Source organism: Phaenicophaeus curvirostris, chromosome 2, assembly GCF_032191515.1.
Source record: "Phaenicophaeus curvirostris isolate KB17595 chromosome 2, BPBGC_Pcur_1.0, whole genome shotgun sequence".
Taxonomy (NCBI): domain Eukaryota; kingdom Metazoa; phylum Chordata; class Aves; order Cuculiformes; family Cuculidae; genus Phaenicophaeus; species Phaenicophaeus curvirostris.
The window spans coordinates 20,904,166-20,924,464 of NC_091393.1; the positions used below are offsets into that span (position 1 = coordinate 20,904,166).

General features: G+C 41.2%; 1 protein-coding gene across 1 annotated transcript in view; it reads left to right on the top strand.

Moving 5' to 3' along the window:
* The window catches only part of LOC138717338 (dystonin-like), a 176,151-nt gene that overhangs the window by 110,851 nt on the left and 45,001 nt on the right, over positions 1–20,299 (top strand). The window contains exons 6-9 of the mRNA XM_069850854.1: positions 11,736–11,825; positions 12,343–12,441; positions 14,641–14,718; positions 17,358–17,450. Coding sequence (XP_069706955.1) covers positions 11,736–11,825; positions 12,343–12,441; positions 14,641–14,718; positions 17,358–17,450 — 360 coding nt within the window. The remainder of the gene's footprint in view (positions 1–11,735; positions 11,826–12,342; positions 12,442–14,640; positions 14,719–17,357; positions 17,451–20,299) is intronic.

The following is a 20,299-nucleotide window of genomic DNA, read 5'->3' on the forward strand; positions in this document are numbered from 1 at the left end:
CGGTTCAATGTTATTAGCATTATATTTGTATGCTTTAGGTAGCTCATCCCTGATGAGGCATTATATAGTTGGTGACAGGTAGTACAGGGCTGGATAGGAGGAGGCAAATTGGAAGAATCAAGGGTGAAGAAAAGTGGTGGCACTGTGTAACTGAAATCCTGCAGCCAGTCTGTGGTCAAAGATGAAACGGGACAAAAGGTGACGGTAGTTGCTGTCAATTTGAGGTGTTGAACCAGAGGAAGGAAGCTGCTAGTAGATTTTTGGTCATTAACTATCATCAAAAGGGTAGGACTGCATGGCAATAGCGAAAATAGTTCATCCTCATAACTGACTGGATGAACAGCCGTGGAGCTCTGCATTTGAACACCTACACCTGTGGCCTCTGAAGCCCTTGCAAGGAGGAGGCATTGCTGTGGCACAGCTCAGCTCGTTCCCAAGCAGGTGAGCAAACCAGGTCAGGGCACACTTGCTGTTCTATCTCCTGCCTGCTGCAGGAGTTGGGGTGGCTGCCTCCGGTGTGGACGTGTCCTGTGAGAGAAGTGCTGGCAAAGAGACCTTCAGCCTGTCAGGTTCAGAAAGTAGCTAACAAAGCTGCTAGTTAGTTAGGTCTGGGCTGATTGCAAGGAACTGGTTCAGAATTTAAAAAGAGAAAGTATCTTAGCAGCAAGGGATTGCCAAATCCCAGTCTCGCCTTTCAAAGAAAAGAGAGAAGTTAAAAAAGAACAAGGAACTTCTAAGCAGAAGAACTGGGGGAAGCAATAGGTAGGATTTCCCGGGGTAGTAATCCAGGAGGAATGCAGGAGGTCTGGCAGTCACTGAAGGAGTTTGTGTTAAAGGCACAAAGACAGGCTGCAAACAGGCAGGACAAATAGGAGGCATCGTACAGACTATACTGCTGCTTTTGAAAGATGTGTGAAATACAAAAAAGCTGTACAAGAACTAGAAATAAGGGCAACAGGACTAAAGGTTTGTATAAAGGAGTTAGTAGAGCACAGTGGGGTACGATCAGACAAGTAAAAGTTCCAGAAAGAGTTATGGTAAGAGTATGACAAAAGTCCACAGGAGAAATGCTGTGCAATTGTGTCAGAATTTGAAGAAGAAAGAAGTATGGATGCATTACCAAGGAAGAAGATGAGAAATAGTATTGGATGGTGTAGAAAAAAGTCTGAATTTCTTCCGCCTTTTCAGCCTACAAAATACTGACTTGACAAAATGTGTTTTAACAAGATGAGGGTAAAATTCAGAAAAGGAGAGGACAGAATGGAGACTGTTCAGGTAAGTTATGTGCTTTCTGGTTGCACTGCTTTATTCATCCAACACTCTTTGAAATGATTTATAGCATTTTATCATTTAATTAAAGAATTCAGAGAGGGTAAGGGACTCCTAGGAGTCTGCAGTTCCAGTAAGTATAATACCTCTCTCCCAAGCAGAAGAAAAGAATGGGGAATTAAAGACCTCACAGGGTAATTTCTCTCTCTGGGAAGACCATGGAACAACTGGTCTTTGAAGGCAAGTGGACAAAAGGGAAGCAGTGTATGTGATGTATCTACACTTCTGACATGCTACTGCGTGTAGTCTCATTAGCAGATTACTGCCACAAAATTTGAACGGAAGGATTCCACATATAGTTTGCTTGGATACTCCCCATCACTAACAGCTGCAGCTGCATTAAAGCTGGTGCTAGGAAGAGCCACTGTGATCTGTTGCTGCTGCTGTGGCTACCGTCAGGTGCTGCAGCAGCCTCTGGCTCCTCCCTTCTGCTCAGAGATGGCATCCAAGTGCCTGCTGCCCTTTCGTGCTACATCCTCAAGTGAGGATTCGAGCTCTGTCCCTTCACCCTTGTAGGGATGCCTCTGTTTCTTCAGCACTGGGGCTGCACTGTTTTCTGGCTTGGGCCTTTTGCCATGTTGTCAGCAATAAGTCTCACCCGTGCCCTGCCACAAATGTTACAGGGTCCAATGCCTACACTGGGCTTCATTGGCTTATGCCCAGGGAGCTCCAGGAACTACAAATGAGCTCTTTACCCTGCCCGCGGGTCAGCATGGTGCTTGGGATCATATTCCTGCCTTTTCTTAGACACACGAGTGTGCTTGTGGGCACGTAGCTGTGAAACTCTGCCTGGCTGCACAATTCCTGATCTTTGTGACTAGAGGTTTACAGCCATCTGTAATAAAGGAGTAAAAAGATAAGCGTTATTGGAAGATTGAGGATGGGTTGTGATAATTGAGTTTTAGGCTGAAACGGAGAAGGCTGAAGGGAGACGTGGTAATGTGTCCTTCATATGTGAAAAGATGGTTATGCTGAGACGAAGCAGTGAACGAGAGGTGAATGAGTGTTTTCTATGGTCAGGTTCTAAAGGAAGGGAGAACAGAAAATTCAGTTTAGTTTACAGAAGAAGATTCAGTTTGAAGATCAGCAAGGAAAAATCCCCCTCTCTGAAAAGCAAGTAGGTGTAGTAAACCTCTGAAGTACATGTATTATATAATACATTTTCTTCATTTGGATTTTCAAGAATAAATAAGTGAATCATCTGTGGTGTATTCTAGCCAAACTCAATCTTCTCCACTTTGCTGGGTTGGGTGAGGTGATCTGTTCAGTGCTTTTTAGCCATAAGGTTATATTGTTCTGGGCCAGGCTAGTAATGCCCAGCCCTTCGCTGACGAAATACTGCTCAACTTTGAGTTTCAGACCTGATCAGTGCCAGGTTCTTTACTAAAGCTTGTGTTTTCGTTAAATTAGTGGTTTCAGTCTGTGTCAATCCCACAGTTCCAGTGAGAATGCCCTCTTTTGATGAACGACCGTGGAAGGTGAAAGTTAATGATGTTTGCATTGTGTTCTTCATTAATCTGTATTCATGCCTTTGTAAGTAAAGTATTTTAAAAAAGGGATAAAATAAATGTTACAAGTAAGGCTTCAAGCAGGTTGTGAGTTATACTTCAGTTATCATCAGACACTTACGATACAACTGCAGAATGTGATAGAGATTTAGAAAGGGCTTTAGACTGATAAATATCTTTAGTCTTATACACAAAAGCACTTCAGCAAATTGTACTGCATTGAGGAAAAATCATAAAAGGTCACTGAGGTGCAAACCAGAGAGATGGACATACTGTGCATTAGAATCACAACTGGTGCAAGAACTGTTAATTGACTGGGAGCCTGGTACCTTGCATGGCATATGCCACATGTTGCATCTGTCTCCCGTGCTCACTGAGGGCTGTCTGTAAAATGAATGCCACTTTGATGAAGTAGATACTAAAGCTGGCAGGATATTTCTGTAACTTAAATTAATATTTTAAGACTTTAAATTATAGCAATAATGCAATAGATGTCCATTTCATGTTAGTAGATACCTATTTCTGATGAACTTGTGAATCTGTGCTGTGTGGGCTGCTCTCAGATGAGTTGGCTGATCCTGTTGTGTAACGTTACAAGCAGCTGACCAAGGCTGTGCAAGTGTTAATACCCATGAGGGGTAGTGTTGTGATAATAATGATAATGAACCAACCAAAGGGTTGCAGCCAACCGTACCCTGGGCTGCATCCAAAGCAGCGTGGCCAGCAGGTCAAGGGAGGTGATTCTCCCACTCTGCTCTGCTCTTGTGAGACCTTACCTGGAGTCCTGTGTCCAGTTCTGGAATCCTCAACATAAGAAGGAGATGGAACTGTTGGAACGGGTCCAGAGGAGGCCACAAAGACGATCAGCGGGATGGAGCACCTCCCATATGAGGACAGGCTGAGAGAGTTGGGGTTGTTTAGCCTTGAGAAGAGAAGGCTCCGGGGAGACCTTAGAGCAGCCTTCTAATACATGAAGGGGGTCTACAAGAAAGCTGGACTTTTCCCAAGGGCATGAAGTGATAAGGTGAGGGATAATGGCTTTAAATTCGAGGGGGAAAGATTTAGATGAGACATAAAGAAGAAATTCTTCACCATGAGGGTGGTGAGACTCTGGCCTAGGTTGCCCAGGGAAGTTGTGATCGCCCCATCCCTGGAGGTGTTCAAGGCCAGGTTGGACAGCCTGGAGGAGTGGGAGGTGTCCCTGCTCATGGCAGGGAGGTTGGAACTGGATGGGCTTTTCAGGTCCTTTCCAACAAAACCATTCTGTGGTTTTATGAATAAGTGGAACTGGACCCATAGAGGTATTCTGAACGGCTGAACTGATGTTGGGTGAAGAGAACCTTTCAGCCCATTACTTCAAAAAGATCTGAGGTATGTGCACTGCAATGGAGACAAAATATATTTTTTCTGTAGGAGGTGCAAAAGAGGCATTTTTACATTTAAGACATTTGGTTAAACCTCCTCTGTATGACACTGGTGTTTTAGATATTGCACAACTACTTAAATCCATTGATCTGCAGGTTTATGTTGTACTGTTTTGTATGCTTGTATGGTTAGGCACCTGCTTGCATACTTACTGATTGGGGATTAGGAGAGTATTGGAATGCATTTCATGAAATTAAGCATAGGAATATAAGAACAGATATGTAAGGGAAAGATTTAACCATGGCCTGATTATTTCGATTATTTATTTACTTATTTTAAATAGAGCAACAGCTTATTTACCTTAAAGTCACGCAAATGTCTTTTCTTATGAAATTAGTTTAATAAGAGGTATCAAAAGACATATGAAACAATTGAAGGCTGTTGACAAAGTAGAAAATAGAGAATGCGAAAGCAAGGGGTTAATTGGGTGATTGAGTTGTCTGGAAGAGATATGAAGGTTAATATAAAAAAAAAAACTTAAAAAATTGTGACCGATTGAAGCTTAGATACAAGGACACAGCAGTAGAGGGCTGGAACACGTGAAATGTGTTCATATCACAAAGTTCTTGTGCTAGTAGAGTGTAGAGCATTGGCTGGATGAGAAGGTGAAGTATGAACCCGAGGATGAAGTCTAGGTACACTACATCCACAGCCTTTCCCTTGTCCACTAAGCGGGTAACCTTGTCATACAAGGATATTTGGTTTTAAAGTAAAGACATTAAAATACGCGAGAGACTCTGGGAGAGGATGTCACTCTGCGTGTAACCGCTTTAGCTCTGTGATCTCTTGGCGTGACATGAGGTTGGCCATGGACAGCAGCTCAGTGCCTCACTGCACCCAGCAGCCTGTTTGGATGGAAATTACCTGAGGCTGGGTGGCCCTGCGGCATATTGAGCAATGCTCCTTAGCTTTACATGGGGGAGTCTAAGAATAGAGCAAAATAAATAGTCTTGAAGATGTTTGAAGCAGCAGCCTTGCTTGGCAGATCACTCACGTGGGAATATTTTGACAAATCTGGTATTTTGACAATTGCACTCTGCATAGATCTCCTTACAACCTGTTCAGAATTTTAAAGTGTTTCTCATAAATAGTGCTGCATGTATTGGTGTGGTAAAGCTTTGTTTTTGTGCATAAATACAACTTTTCATGAGAGGTTTTTCTTTTCTTTATTCTTCATTCATGGCCTAGGTTTATTTGCTGTCATGCAGTTAGAAATGCCACTGTGGCTCCTTAATTTTCAGATGTGAAGGGACTCAAACATACAAAATTTCAAAACATTAAAAGAACCGTTTCCTCCTGAGTAACCTTTTTAATACAATTTGTCTTTTACAAACTAGCTTAAGTACATTTTGAGGAAGCTGAAATATTAGAGAAACTCATCAGGATGTCTGGATCTGATGCAGTGGCCATAGCAGTTTTTTACTGGTCTGAATGCTGATGGCATTTTCTGTGGAATGGTGTAATTATAGGAGCACTTAACTATCTCTGTCTGTTATCTTGGAGAAAAGTGTTTTACTGTAGCTGAAGTGAATGAAAGTCTTAAGGAAACCTTTTTTCCGTGGGCATTGAATCAGATTCTTAAAGAATAAATCTGGAGTTTATTGTGAAACTCAATGGTGGCCTTGTGCCAGCTGTCATTTGGAATTATCAGTGACCTCAATGGTAATTAAGGCCTGACCCTTTTTTCCCCAAACACACCCATTACAGTTCTAACTTTTGAGCCTTATTCCAGTTTCCTTTGGAAAAGCGCTAATGCTTTATGTCTGGGCCGGGCATTTAATTAACTTTGTTTCCAGAAGCGAAGGGAGCGGTACTCGAAAAGCCTTTCCCAGACTACGTGGTCTGAAAAGCTTCCTTTGGATCCATAATATTTTAATTCTTGATAACGCCCTGCGAATCACAGTGATTTTATAAAAGCACGTCAGCTGAACTTCAGTTTTTCAAAACAAATGTGATTCAGGTTTGATTCTAATTTTGCCTTTTCTAGAAGCTGTAAGAGATCCAATTTGGGATGTTCTCATAATGATAAGTTTAGCTTAATTGTAATATAGATCAGGAGACACCTGGTGTTTTAAGAAGGATACTCAATTATGTTAGTCTGCTTTACTCATGCCTTAAGATTGGATAATTTTGCAAGCATGTGAGCGTAAAACTCTGCCTTGTTTCCATGTCCTGCAGCCTGCCAGCCCTCAGTGGCTGCCTCTCCTCCTTGGGGGAATTCTTGGTGGTCTCCAGTACGTGGGAGTTACTTCTAGTTACTCCTGCCTGATGTGGTTATATACTATCTCCTGCCTGTTTTGCCTCAGCTCTCGATTCTGCAGCACATTACTGTTTGCTTCCACTCCTTCCTACACCACCTCGGCTGAGAAGGTGGTCTCCTGCATTTTAGTCCGGAATGCATCATAACTTAACATGATTTTGAGGTCTCCCTGTGCGTATGCTGGGTGTGCGCCCACTGTATGCACAGAAAGGGCCTCAACCCTATTTTCCTGCCAGATTTACTTCTGAATAAGAAAAAAGGGGTGATTCTTGTGTGTTTCCTATAGAGATGTGGCATTATTAGAGTGATCTTCCTGTGCATATTATGTCTATGCTTTTAAGACCAAGCTGGTTTTGCTTGCAGAAGCAGAAGAGACAAGTCCTCCCTCTTATACCCATAGAAGCATAAGCACTTGTGGTTTTATTGTGTAAAACTGTAGATTTCATTCCAGTATCAGCATAGAATCATAGAATGACCAGGTTGGAAGAGACTCACTGGATCATTGAGTCCAACCATTCCTATCAAACACTAAACCATGTCCTTCAGCGCCTCGTCCACCCGTGCCTTAAACACCTCCAGGGAAGGTGACTCAACCACCTCCCTGGGCAGCCTCTGCCAGTGCCCAAGGACCCTTTCTGTGAAATATTTTTTTCCTAATGTTCAGCCTAAACCTCCCCTGGCGGAGCTTGAGGCCATTCCCTCTCATCCTGTCCCCTGTCACTTGGGAGAAGAGGCCAGCACCCTCCTCTCCACAACCTCCTTTCAGGTAGTTGTAGAGAGCAGTGAGGTCTCCCCTCAGCCTCCTCTTCTCCAGGCTAAACACCCCCAGCTCTCTCAGCCGCTCCTCATAAGGCCTGTTCTCCAGCCCCTTCACCAGCTTTGTTGCCCTTCTCTGGACTTGTTCCAGAGCCTCAACATCCTTCTTGTGGTGAGCGGCCCAGAACTGAACACAGGATTCGAGGAGCGGTCTCACCAGTGCCGAGTATAGAGGGAGAATAACCTCCCTGGACCTGCTGGTCGCGCCGTTTCTGATACAAGACAATATGCCATTGGCATGACAGAACTAGTAATATAAAAAAAAAAATTGTAAGAAACAGGCTTGCTATTAGAGATCTTGTTCTTTGCCATGACCTGTGGCAAAAATGGGGATTGCTGTGTGCAGACTCAGGTCCCTCAGTATGACATCTGGGGCTGTTTGAAATGCGTGAGGGTGTTCAGTACAGACATCTGGGGGACTGGCCACCAGGATTTAGGCAAACCTTAATCCTTTTGGAGGAACAGGTGGAGGCCAAGTGGCATACTCTATAACATAAACATAAACCAGCCCTATAGGTATGCGCCCAAGCAGCTGAATCATGGCTTCATTCTCTGTTGACGGAAACAAGAAGCAGACGGACTGAAGGCAGTGGTGACAGATTTGCTGCGACACCAGCCCAGAGGAGAGGAAGCCAAACATCGTGGGCCAGGGGTCTTTAATTGCAGAAGCAGTTAAAAAAAGTATGTGACGTTGGAACCGATAGCAACTTGATTGTAAGGACAACCAGATGTGTCAGCTGAACAGTATGATAAAGCGATGCGAGCTATGCAGGGTATTAGATTGCTGGCTTTTGGAGGCAGTGGCCGTCTTCATGGTCTTCGTTTGTTGAGTGCCTCGTGTGCTGCAGTGCAGTGGCAGGGTAGTGGCTCTGTGACTGCTACGCTTTTAAAAGCTGTTTTTTACTAGTGGTAGTGCAGGCTCTCCCCAAGGCACTAGACTGCAAAGCTTAAGTTTACTGTGAAAGTATGATATGAAAGTATCTCATACTTATATCAAGGGGGATGGAGCTGTCTTTGCTTCAGACATTGGAATACACATGCCAGAAGATGATCAGAAGATGAATCACCTCTGAAACAATGCCTTAAACTCTCCCTGTCTCCTTTTGGCTGCGGAGCCAGTTTGCTTCTGTTGTTTTGTTAGATGCCCCTCAGCCACTCAGCATCTCCCACGTCTTCCTAAAAGAATCTCTTCTCGTGCCCAGATTATCAAATCTGTCACAGTCACATGGTTATATTGCAAAAAGCTGCTCGAGGCATCATGTAACCTACTTTGCACATGGACCTTGCAAATGTAGGGCTGACAATTCTGCCTGTTTATTGAAAAGCCACGAGAGCTGTTATGAAATGCAGTGGGGCTCTGCAAGTCCCACAAATCCCTCTAGGAACCCTCATCTGCATCCAGTACCTGTGGTACCACGTGTTCTGAAGGAGGCTGAATATGGGAGCAAAGCAGTGAGAAAATAATATTAATTTCTTGTTCATTTAAAGAAAGATCATAGAATCATCAGGTTGGAAAGGACCCACTGGGTCATCGAGTCCAACCGTTCCTATCAATCACTAAACCAGCGATCTAAGAATTCATTAGGTATGTTGAGATGAGAGGCGAGACCTGCCCTGATGATAGTTGAGAGAGATGAATCTGCAAGCTTCTCCTCCAATGATAGTGTAGGATCTCAAGAAGCACATGGTGCTTCTTTTAAAAGAAGCAATCAGCTGCTGTAAGTAAACATGCTTGCTGCACATTAGTTGCTTAAATGCATCTTTTTAGGTGCACATCTGCTACTTAGAAAAAAAAAATCCTTGTTATGTCATCTTGTACAAGCATACCAATGTGGTATGTCTTAACTAATTAATCCTCTTGGTAATTGTCAGCCAATGGCAGAACCACGACAGACATCTGAGGTGTGCTGCTGCTTTTTGTGTTTTGACAGCTCTATGCCACTTTCTTCCTACACAATACGAGTTCATCTCTGAAGCATCTGTGATTTCCGGAAAGATAAGTTGGGGAAGACGGTTGTCTCTGTAATGCTTGGGAAGCCTTAGAGCATAAGAAATAAACAGAAGGTCAATAAACTTGCGTTGTGGGAGACAGACCAGCAAGATAATAAAATTATCCTGCATCTAATGAAAAATGAAAGCGAACAAATTAGAATTGTTAGTATTTTCTCATCCCACAATTCAGATACCTGCATGTTGGGCAACTCCCATGAGCTCTAGGTTAAAAAGAGTGCAGGCATCGATTTCATACTGCACAGGTAGTTCTTCAGTTGTGCTGGTGCAGCATCTTTTAGTTGCACACCCCCTTCATCCATCCTTAACCTGGTGTCCTCTTATGCCTTTGGACACCAGCCTGTGGATCTGCTCTGGCTTGGGCTCCTGCTTTCCTAAGGAGTGTCCTGGCTGGAGGGGCAGGGAGGAGCAGGGAACCCTCTCACAGGGTTTTATTGTAAAGAGAAATGGTCTGCTTTTGTTGGAAAGAGTTGAACACTCAGTGTGGCATAGTTCTGTGTACAGAAAAATAAATTCACGGTTGTTTTGGGTTAAAAATAAGAGACCCTTGTGCTTTTTGTCTTTTAAGCATTTAGCATAATCAAGTCTCATATCAGGGGTTTTAATGGTATCTACACACCTTCCCTTTTCTTTCTTTTTGCTACAGGTGGGCTGGGAGAACATCTGTTCTATTTCTCTGTTGATCTTAAAAACAGTGCTTCAGTATTTTTTCAGAAAATTTTTCTCATGGAAATTTTTTTGAATTAATTTCTTACAGTTTCTTTTTAATAATACAACTAAAATTAAACTGGTATTATTTTGTGTATGTGTGTGAGCGTGTACAGCTATGTGTATGTATCTTGACTGCATATGCAGGGTCTATATAATTGTTTGGAAAGTATCATTAGTTGAAATTCCTTATGGAACAGTCTTCTAGATAAGTTGTTCTGGCTAGTCTTCAGTATGAGCATAAATATGCTCTGATATTATTTTCAATTAAGACCATGTTTAAAAGTTGAAGTAAGAAAACCTGAGCTAAATAGCATTTATGAAGCTAATCACCACTATGGAGACATTCATTCAACAGGATGAATCTAGAACTTCCCCCAAAGGTAAACAGAGCTGTTATATCAAGTCAAAAATCTGGGTCGATTCCTGCTGCCCTCGTCACATACACAGAAATGTTGACAGTGAGCAGAGCATCCCATAGATCTCATACTGGAAAAAGAGTTCCTCTCTAGTAAAGGTGATAACTTTAGAAGAAATTTCTGATGTCACATGTTATGCTCTGAAAGCTTAGGAGGTTTCTGATCTGGTGCCTCACGTGGAATGCCTGGGAGCTGACATGAAATTGTAGCTAGAAAGCCCTCAACCTCTGCCCTGGCTGGCAATGTCAAAATCTCTGTTTCCAAGAAATGTGGTCCTTTATTTCGTATTTAAAGAGCAGCTGGCCGAAACTGTTAAAGTTCAAATAAAGTTATATTTAAGCTAATGGTAAGAAAAAAGAAGCTGACCTATGGGCCGACATCTCCTAGCTTTGTTGTGTGTGTCAGAAGAGTTAGGGCTTTCAGCTCTCTCTCTCCTCATCACATCTGCTGTCTCGCTAATGGTTGGCCTTGCAGGGTCTGCTCGATAGGACTCTTTCTCAGCCTGATTTAGTTCAATGAGGTTAGCTTGTTGTAAAGGCTGACCATCTATTAGGAGGCACCACAGCAGTGGCTGACTGGGTCGCTGAGCTGTAGGGAGCAGTAATCTGCCACCAGCATGGTTGGTGAGAAGGGCTGTGCTTCACTAGGTCAACCTAATGTCATATTTCTTTGGTATGTTGTGTAAGGTGGATGTGTGAGCCACTGGGAAAACTCATGAAGTACTGAGAAATCTGAGGTGATGAAACATGTTGATAGTTGATGGATAGTATACTTTGATTAGTAATAAGCTTAGGGCCGGAAAGTGTATTAGCATTTGGTCTGACTCCAGTAAACTGACATGCTGAGGATAATACATATGTCAAGATAGGATTTAGCTCTGCGTATTTTTTACCATTCATTGGATCTAGCTAGTGTTGTCTGTTAGTGGTCTCTGTTTAGGTGTTATCACATATCATTTAAATTGTCAATCCTGATTTTGTCATTGCTGTGTGCATTCATTTGCCATAACATCACACTGGTTTGCTTATTATTTTCAGAAAAATGAAATAAAATGTGAATGAACTGTGTGAGTGCAGACATAGATGTGAATTTTTGTCTGTTACAGTGAGTTTGGGTTTGTCAATCTGTCATGAAAGTGAATAAATTTGGAAAGCCACGCTGAGGTATATCTGAGCTTTATCTCTGTGTTAAAAGATATGTGCTAATATGAATTGTTAGGTATAAATGGGGATCTTCTGTTTCATTTTTGTGTTTATGCAGGTTCGAAAGCATGTGAATGACCTATATGAAGACCTACGAGATGGACATAACTTGATCTCACTTCTAGAAGTCCTTTCTGGAGACACCTTGGTAAGCTTTTAGATCAGAATACAGTGGTTCCAGTTTGTTCTATATACATTTTCTCAGTTAGTTAAATCGTTGGATATCGACTGCTGGAGGTTTCTTAATCTGTGACTTGATACGAAAGACACAAGCTGTATTTCTGTTGGTAAAATATTCCGTCATGAATTCTGTGGGGGAATGCAATCTGTTCTCTTCATTTCTTGTGGTCAATGAAACTTCCTTTCTTAATAGGCGTATGTGCTATTTTTTCTGTTCTTCCCTTTTCTTTATAATTTTTTTCTTTTAAGTATTGGATGCTTAATATCCCTTTGCACTAAAGGCAGTAACTTACAAACAGCAAGGATAAAGTGTCCCTGAAATTGTCTAACACACTCCTCAGGTGTCATTTCCTTTCTTTGTGAGCATTACTTCCTTTGCTTGGTATATGTTCTCTTCGTTATGTTCTTCTTTTCATGCTCTTCTTTTCATTTGTGGTCTGTCTTGTGTTTTTGCTGTCCTGTCTCCTGTCTGTTATATTCATTAGCCAAGAGAGCGAGATTTTTTGAAGACCTTACGGTTGGTGAGTTCAACAGAAGCATGCGCAAATGAACAGCATGAGGATGTGGAGGATGAGGATAAGGGGGTAGGTGCCGACCCCCGTAACTTTACTAATGTAGCGTTTGAAGTGTGGTGTCTGTTAATGCAAATTCTTAGTTTGGTGTGCCGCAACGGTGTGCTGTAGAAAGGACAAAAGAACTCACATTGGTAAACCAGGATATCTATGTTTATGATGGAAGTACAGTAAAGAAAAAATATTTATTCAGCCTTTTTGCAAACAGCTAAAATGCAAATATATAAGCTTTCTATTTATGAAACTGTACAAAACTGTGGCAAATGTTTACTGGACAACATTCTCAAGATGCAACAAAATCATGCTTTTTAATAACAAATAGGGAACTACCTTAATTCCATTCAACCAAGATTTTCTGTTTACTTCCAGATGGTATTGCCCATGTACAAGCAATTTAGACAAAGGCTTGAAGGCTCTCCTTAGTGAAGTCAGTGGCTAAAAACTGATTTGTCCTAATAGGAAGCGTGAGTTTACTGCACACCTGGTGTATTTGACATAATAGCAGATAATATTTTGAAATGAGTTAATACAGATGTGCAGATCTGTCTGTTAGAATTTATCCAATGTAATAGTTACTTTTATCCAAGCATGTAGTCAAAGTAGAAGTCAAGTGACAGCTCTCTGTAGGGGCTACTAAGTATATAGATTGTTTGCAGGTTTTATTTTTCTTGCAACAAATGCCGAATTGTTGTTTCACTGTGTTTTAACCATCCAGAAGGGAAATATCTACTTACAAAGTGTAAAACGCTAAGTGCTTGTTAGTCCAAGTGAGCTGTATCAAGCCTTTGTAGACCTCGCATTCATTATTAGTGTTTGCTAAAGCAACTTGCTGAGGGTCCGAGTGCCGCCTTAACTCCCCGTGTGTTGTGCTGCAGCTGTGATTTCAGTGGAGTTTGTGTGCTTTTTTATTTTTCTCTGGGGCTTAACATAACTCAAGCCACTGCATTTCAGCTGTACATTGAAAAAATATTTTCCCTCTGAGATGCTATACCTAAATATGTCATTTGGGATTTATTATACCTTCTTTGCAATCCTTCGTTCCATCCAGGGAAGCCACTCAGTAGCAGGGGCTGGAGGGCTTGATCCTGGGCTCTGGATGTGAAAAACAAGGGGCTAATATGAAGATTCTATAATGGGAATTCAAGTTCTTTGTTTTTTAGTTTATGCATCTTGAATTCAACTCCATTTTCCCATGTTTCCTTTTGGCAAGCATCTGATGCTCCACACGGGGGGAAAGGCAGTTGAGGAAGGCTTGGGCTTGTACCTATGTTTTTCGCAGTGATTGTCTGAGGAAATACTCATATTCATGACCGATCCCTAGCAGTTGTAGTCCCCTTCAGTTTGTTGCTGTGGAAGTTTGTGAAAAATCTGAAATAAGGAAGAAGAATAGAAGGATTTGGATATGATGATGATGTAAATTTAACTGCTTTCCCATTGCTGATCTGTGGCAGCTAAGTATGCTTTCTGTGTGTGATTCTTCTCCTTGGTGATTTTACACTAACTGCATGCAGTTTTGCCATGTTCCCATTAACACACCACTCATGCTTCTTCTTGCTGGTTTTGACTTTGCTTTGAGAGGAGTGATTTCTTAGGTTTTTTTCATGCTTTATAACGTTCTACCCAAGTCAAGGGTTTAATCTTACGCTTAGGGCCGTATATGTTGAATTATTCTGTTTGGAGGAAGGTATTAGTTTTATTCGATCCTGTAAATAACCATTATGATATCAACATATATTTATGCAGTCGTACAAGAAATAAACAACATCCAATCATAAAGTTACGTACAGAGGTAAGCTTTTCCATCACAGAGTTGACCAGAGCAACATAAAGGTCCATGACATTACTTATATTTTGCTTTGCTTACTATGCTGTCAGTCCTTCATAACGATATATTGCAGTTTGTTTTCTGTAGGTATGTTCATTTAGAGCCTTTTTTTAGCCCTCTTGGCCTAAATAGTAATTTACAGGGAAACAGCTACCAGTCTGCATGGAACCAAAGTTTTGGTTTGGATTCACTGATCTCTCTTGCCACCCACCATGCTAAAAAATTTCAACTACAGTTTAAAACCCCCACAATTGTTAAGGCACACAAAGGTATTGACTTCATTAAAACTGTAGCGTTTCCAATTTTTTACATGATATCTTTTGAATCAGACCGTTTGTTCTCTTGTTAGATGAAAAAGTCTCATAACTATTGTTTTCCAATTTTAGCCGCGAGAAAAAGGTCGGATGCGTTTTCACAGGCTCCAGAATGTCCAAATTGCACTTGACTATTTGAGGAAACGCCAGGTATGGTGAAAATTTTAATAAAAAAGGTTAATGAAAATGTTGTCACTTGTAGCTAATAAATAAAATAATATACCCTGCTTGGTCTTCTGTGCATGTTGTATAATAGCTGCTGGTGTGGGCTCAGCTTGATTTTGTGCTTGAGAGGGTTAAGAGAGTTGTGGGAAAGGTAACTTTACATGGCCCTTTTCTGAGCAATGACATCAACACGCTGCACGTGGTGTACAGTGTTAAAGAGGAGAAAATCATGGGTAAGGTCCTCAGGAGGTGTTCACAGTAGATTTAACTATCAAGCACTATCTAGTGTTCAGTTTAGTTCGCAATCAAATTTTTAGTGCAAAATGCAGATTTAAAGAAATTGGAACATTGTATGAGAGATCGTTGTCTTGATTATATTTGATGCAGGAAAACTTTCTCAAGCCCTTATTCTTATGAAAGCAAAACTGGTGTTGTAGAAAGGCAGCACAGTCGCGTGGGCTGTGGAAGATTCAGGCTTAATTTCACCTGTCTCCTTAAAGCCAAATAATTGAAACTCACACTGCTGGGTGCATTTCTGTCTTTTTCTCTAAAACAGTTACAGAATTCTTGCTTTCTCCCTTTGCAAAATGGCAATAATAAAAGCTGTCCAAATGTGGATGGAAGAAAAACCTGCATCTGTATCCGTCACATCCAAATGAATTGACACGGGAAATCTGCTTTCTGATTGGTTGATACTTTTTTTTTAAGTTTATTTGCTACTAAATAGGATTGAAAAAATATGAAGTGGGAAACCACAGACTGGTACTTTATTTGGTGATAAAAAAGATGTCTTTTCACATTCTGAGTGAAATTGCAAGCTGTCTTTTGGGTCACTGAGTAATGTGTGTGAACTGAGAACTCAATCCTGCTTCTCTGAGTTCAAAGTGAACTTTTCCTGTTAACCTTAGTGAGCCATTCAACAAATGAAGTAAATGAAGTAATATGAAGTAAATGAATGGCTACGTGAAATGACAGTCACAATGACATTTTTTATGCAGCAAGACCTCTGGATTTATGCTGCACCATGCCTTATTTATGCATGACAAACCGTGTGTATTAAAATGCAGGAGATGTAGGGTCAGGTCATCCTCATGTTTGTGAACATGCAGATGTTGTTGGGAACCACAGGTCTCCAACACAGAGCTGTCCACTGTGATCTGAGGGTTTTTGTGCTCTCTTTGGCTTTGCAGTTTTGTGGACGTGGTTGTACTCTGCTGTACACAGTGCTTGTAGGACTTGGGGTCTGCAAACTGGCAGTGGGAATTAGCATTCAATTAAAGTTTCAGCCCCCTGTTAGGTGCTTCTAAGCTGTATTTGGGAGGTAACTTGCTCAGGTTGGCTGTATAACCTCCAAATACAATGCTTTATTGTGACTGTAAGGCAGAGTTCCTACATATTGATAATTTACAAGCTTGATGAGTAAAAAACAGAGAAACAAATAAAGATAGGACATATTTGACTATCTTGTGTTTGGCAAAACTATAGAATCATAGAATCACCAGGTTGGAAAAGACCTCTTGGATCATTGAGTCTCACCATTCTCATGTGCCACTAAACCATGTCCCTGAGCACCTCGTCTACCCGTCTTTTAAACACCTCCGGGGATGGTGACTCAACCACCTCCACCGACCACTCTACAAACAGTTTTCATAATGCAGTGGGTGGAAAATATTTGGATTTGTTTTTAATGAGATTTTTTGAGCTGTGGAATACACTCTCTTTCTTCCAGAGAGTGTTTTTGGTTTGTGTTTTTTTTTTTCTTCCCAAGTAGTTTATGTCTAATAGATTAATATCTGCAGGTCAAGAGCAGGACGTGCCCTTACGTGTTTGGTTCATAGCAGGGTGTATGTTAACTTTACAAACATAAGCATAAGATGTGTTTTAGCTGAGTAATATTTAATTGCTAGGCTATATGGATACATAGTAGGTATAGAGAAATTAAATGTAATAATAAAATATGACAAAGAAAATAATGTTGTTGAACTCACTTTGGATGTCAGTATTGGAATGGCAAAAATCTCAGCTTTTGTTTTAATCCTATTAACCATTTCACGTTTACAGCACTGTGAATGAGTACAGCAGCAGAAGTGAGAATAGTTGTCATTATTAATCTATTGGTTATTTAAATGTGACGCTAAATTCCTGTTGTTGTCAAGCCACACTGTTGTGTTCTAGCAGCCCAGTTCTCCTGTTGCTGAATTCTTGCTTTGGTGCTAGTGAGTGTGGGGAGGAAGAAAGGCAACGATAGCTTCACAGGTCTTAGCACTGCCCTGAGACTGATACACTGCTTACAGATCATTGTATTCTTGTTATCCTTTCTCCCTCTGGCACACCTTGACCTTCTACCATGGACCGAGGTCAAGGGTATTTGGCACAGGGAGCAGATCTGCTAGTGTAGCGGCAGCTGAGGAATCTTCTCAGCTCGATGTGGGTGGGAGAGGGTAATTCCTGCCAGGCCGCTTACAGCCAGAATACAGTTCCTTTCAGCTTTTGAGAATTGATAAAACCAGCAGGGCTGGCTTGGGAAGTGAGTAATATGTCTGTAATAGTCATGCTTGTGTGATGCAGTATGTATTTGCGGCATAGTTATTTCAATTTTCTCTGCATTTCTCTCCCCATCGCAGGTGAAACTGGTTAACATCAGAAATGATGACATAACAGATGGGAATCCCAAATTGACTTTGGGGTTGATATGGACCATAATTTTGCACTTTCAGGTAAGTCTAGTTTTGCTTGACTGTATGTTTTTCATCTGATTCTTGTGTACAGTTATGATAAACGTGTCAACTTAGAGAGAACTCCATGTAGGCTATGCAAGAGTATAGATTAACTCTCTTCTCTAGCATGTGTCTGAAGGGTTTGATGGTGTACCTTACTTAGTGTTATAAACTGAATTTGAAGACATTGTTTATTTGCTTATTTCCTGTCTGTAGAATGAGACAAATAGCATGGATTTTGAATATGAATAAAGAATGTAGTTGATGGCATTCTTTCCAGTGTTTGGACAAATAAGTCATGTTTTATTCTGCAGACTTCTTTTGATGAGTATTAAATTGTATTATAAAGCTGTATGTTTTTTTTTTCCATAATGGATCTGAATTTCTCTGCTGATACAAGTACGTTAGCATGCACTGCTCTCAGCCTTTTCAAGCAGCCCCTTACACTTCAGCATCTGTTTTTAGCCCCAGTGACGGGAACGTGGGTCACACTAGGTGGCACTCTGGTCGTTGTACACTGGTGGGATTGTGTACAGTATAATGCAGCCTTACAGTGTGTGGTGTTAAATTGCTCCTCAAAATGAGGCTTTCATAGTAGCTGTGGCTGTAGATGATGTAATTCAGATGGCAGATAATCCCCATTTAGTGACTGCAGCATTGTTAGCGATAACCTCCCTGCTGTGCAGGCATTTAAAATGATCAGAAAATTACATGATCATAAAGGAAAAGCGTGGTTCACTTAGGAATACCCTGCACTGGATTTATGACTGGGAAAAAAACCCCAAAACACTTAACCCCCCCATATGGTGCTAGGATCTAATTTGCTTTTCTGCAAATCCTGACGAGGAACAGAAGAACATGAATAGAGATAGTGCAGCCCTAGTATAAACAGGGTCCATGGTTAACTGAGTCCAGGCTAGTGCACAGGGTTAAGGAGAAAACAGTAACTGCTCATCGCTAGGGAGGACCTGAAGTTCCCTCACCTCAGCTTGTCATGTCACTCTTTCCTCCCACCCATTACAGAGAAAGAAGGCTGGGCTTAAACATATATAAGCATGATGCACAGAACAGATGGTAATTGAATGTTGCTGCATTTTAAGAAATAAAGATTGTTAAAAACTTACTAATAGAAGCTGTTAGTTAATTAGCATTTCCTTGATGCATGTTTTATCTTTCTGAACCTGATGAACAGGTTTCTGCAGGGTGAAGTTTTTAGTTTTTCTCACTGGCACAGGACTTAGGAGGCAATTTTGGGTGCTTATTAAGAAGTGGTAAAAATCAGTGTTACTAGTTTTAGCTGTAAGAAATCATGAGAACGAAAACCATTTCTATAAAGTAGCTAATTTAGGTGAGCTGGTGTGACAAGAATTTTCCCCTGTAAGGTAGCCAGGTCCATATTGAAATTATAGCTGAAACATACTTTCCTCTGTACTGACCCCCGGTGAATATTGCCTAGATCTCTAGCAGTGCAATTCAAGTTTTGGAGATCTGTCAGCTTTTTTTTTTTTTTTAAATAATACCTTTAAAAAAATCAGTGTTAAAATAATTTTAAGAATGAATAGTTAGAATCACAGTATCATAGAATCATAGAATCATAGAATAGTTTGGGTTGGAAAAGACCTTAAAGATCATCCAGTTCCATCCCCTGCCATGGGCAGGGACACCTCCCACCAGATCAGGCTGCCCAAGCCCCATCCAACCTGGCTTTGAACACCTCCAGGGATGGGGCAGCCACAGCTTCCCTGGGCAACCTGTGCCAGTGCCTCACCACCCTCATAGTTGTTCTTGGGCTAAATATTTAGCCTCATTAGTAAATATGAAGTGACTGAGGAGCAGGATTATTAAAAAAAAAAAAAAAATCTGTCTTTTTGCTGTTAATGCCTGCAGTGAGAGATTTGGCACTTGCCTGCACAGTACATCTTTTGAAGTATATGGCAATTTGGTGTTGTTGACTCTCGTATATGGCTGATTTGGGTTCAGAATATGTAAGGAATTCAGAAGAATACACGTACTTATACCTCACATGATTTTTGGTTTTGTTTCACTTAAATTTTGAATGAGGGAAAAATCTGAACAGAAAAGTCTACCAGCAGAATTGTCACAGAGAGATGAAGTTTCATGAGAATGGCTGTGTTTATGCGTGGAGTAATCCTGTAGATGTTGGCAAAGTTATGATGTGATTCAATTTGAAGTTAAGATGCCTAAATCCAGGTGCTCATGGGGAGCTGTGTTCATATGCATTAAGTGTCTGAATTGTGTTTATAATCTGATAATCTGAATGATAGAGGTTTAGTCTATACAGCTAGCGTAGCCTAAAGAGTGAGTCAGCTGAGCAGCTACCAGACGCTTACTCCGTTTGACTAAACATAAACATCTGTGGTGGTGGAGATTTATGAGACACTCAGGTGAGTATGAGAAACATGATGTAGATCTTATGGGAAACCCAGTATTATCTGGGAAGAGACGGATCAGGCAGCAAAACTACATCTTAAATGGTGGAAAACATGTCTAGCAACAGATTTGAGGCCTGGAGGGCTAGGCAATGCAGTGGAGGTAGGTGGTGGATCAATTCCGATCACTTGCCTAGAGTGCCTACTGAACTATTCAGTTCTCCAGCATAAGTGCTTAGTGTGTTCTGAGGTGATGCATCGTATCCAATAGGATATGCAGTGGGAAGCAAGTTTCCTTAGGTACTATGATGTCTGGTGTCCCCAGGTAGCTATCTCAGATAGGGTCTCAAATGTTCTAGATGGTCAATTGACTTTCTTCTTATGCCTTTACTTCAGGGTGTGAAATGTTGCAGTTGAGGACCTGTTGATGGTACTAAATAGATCTCCAAGGCTTTTTAT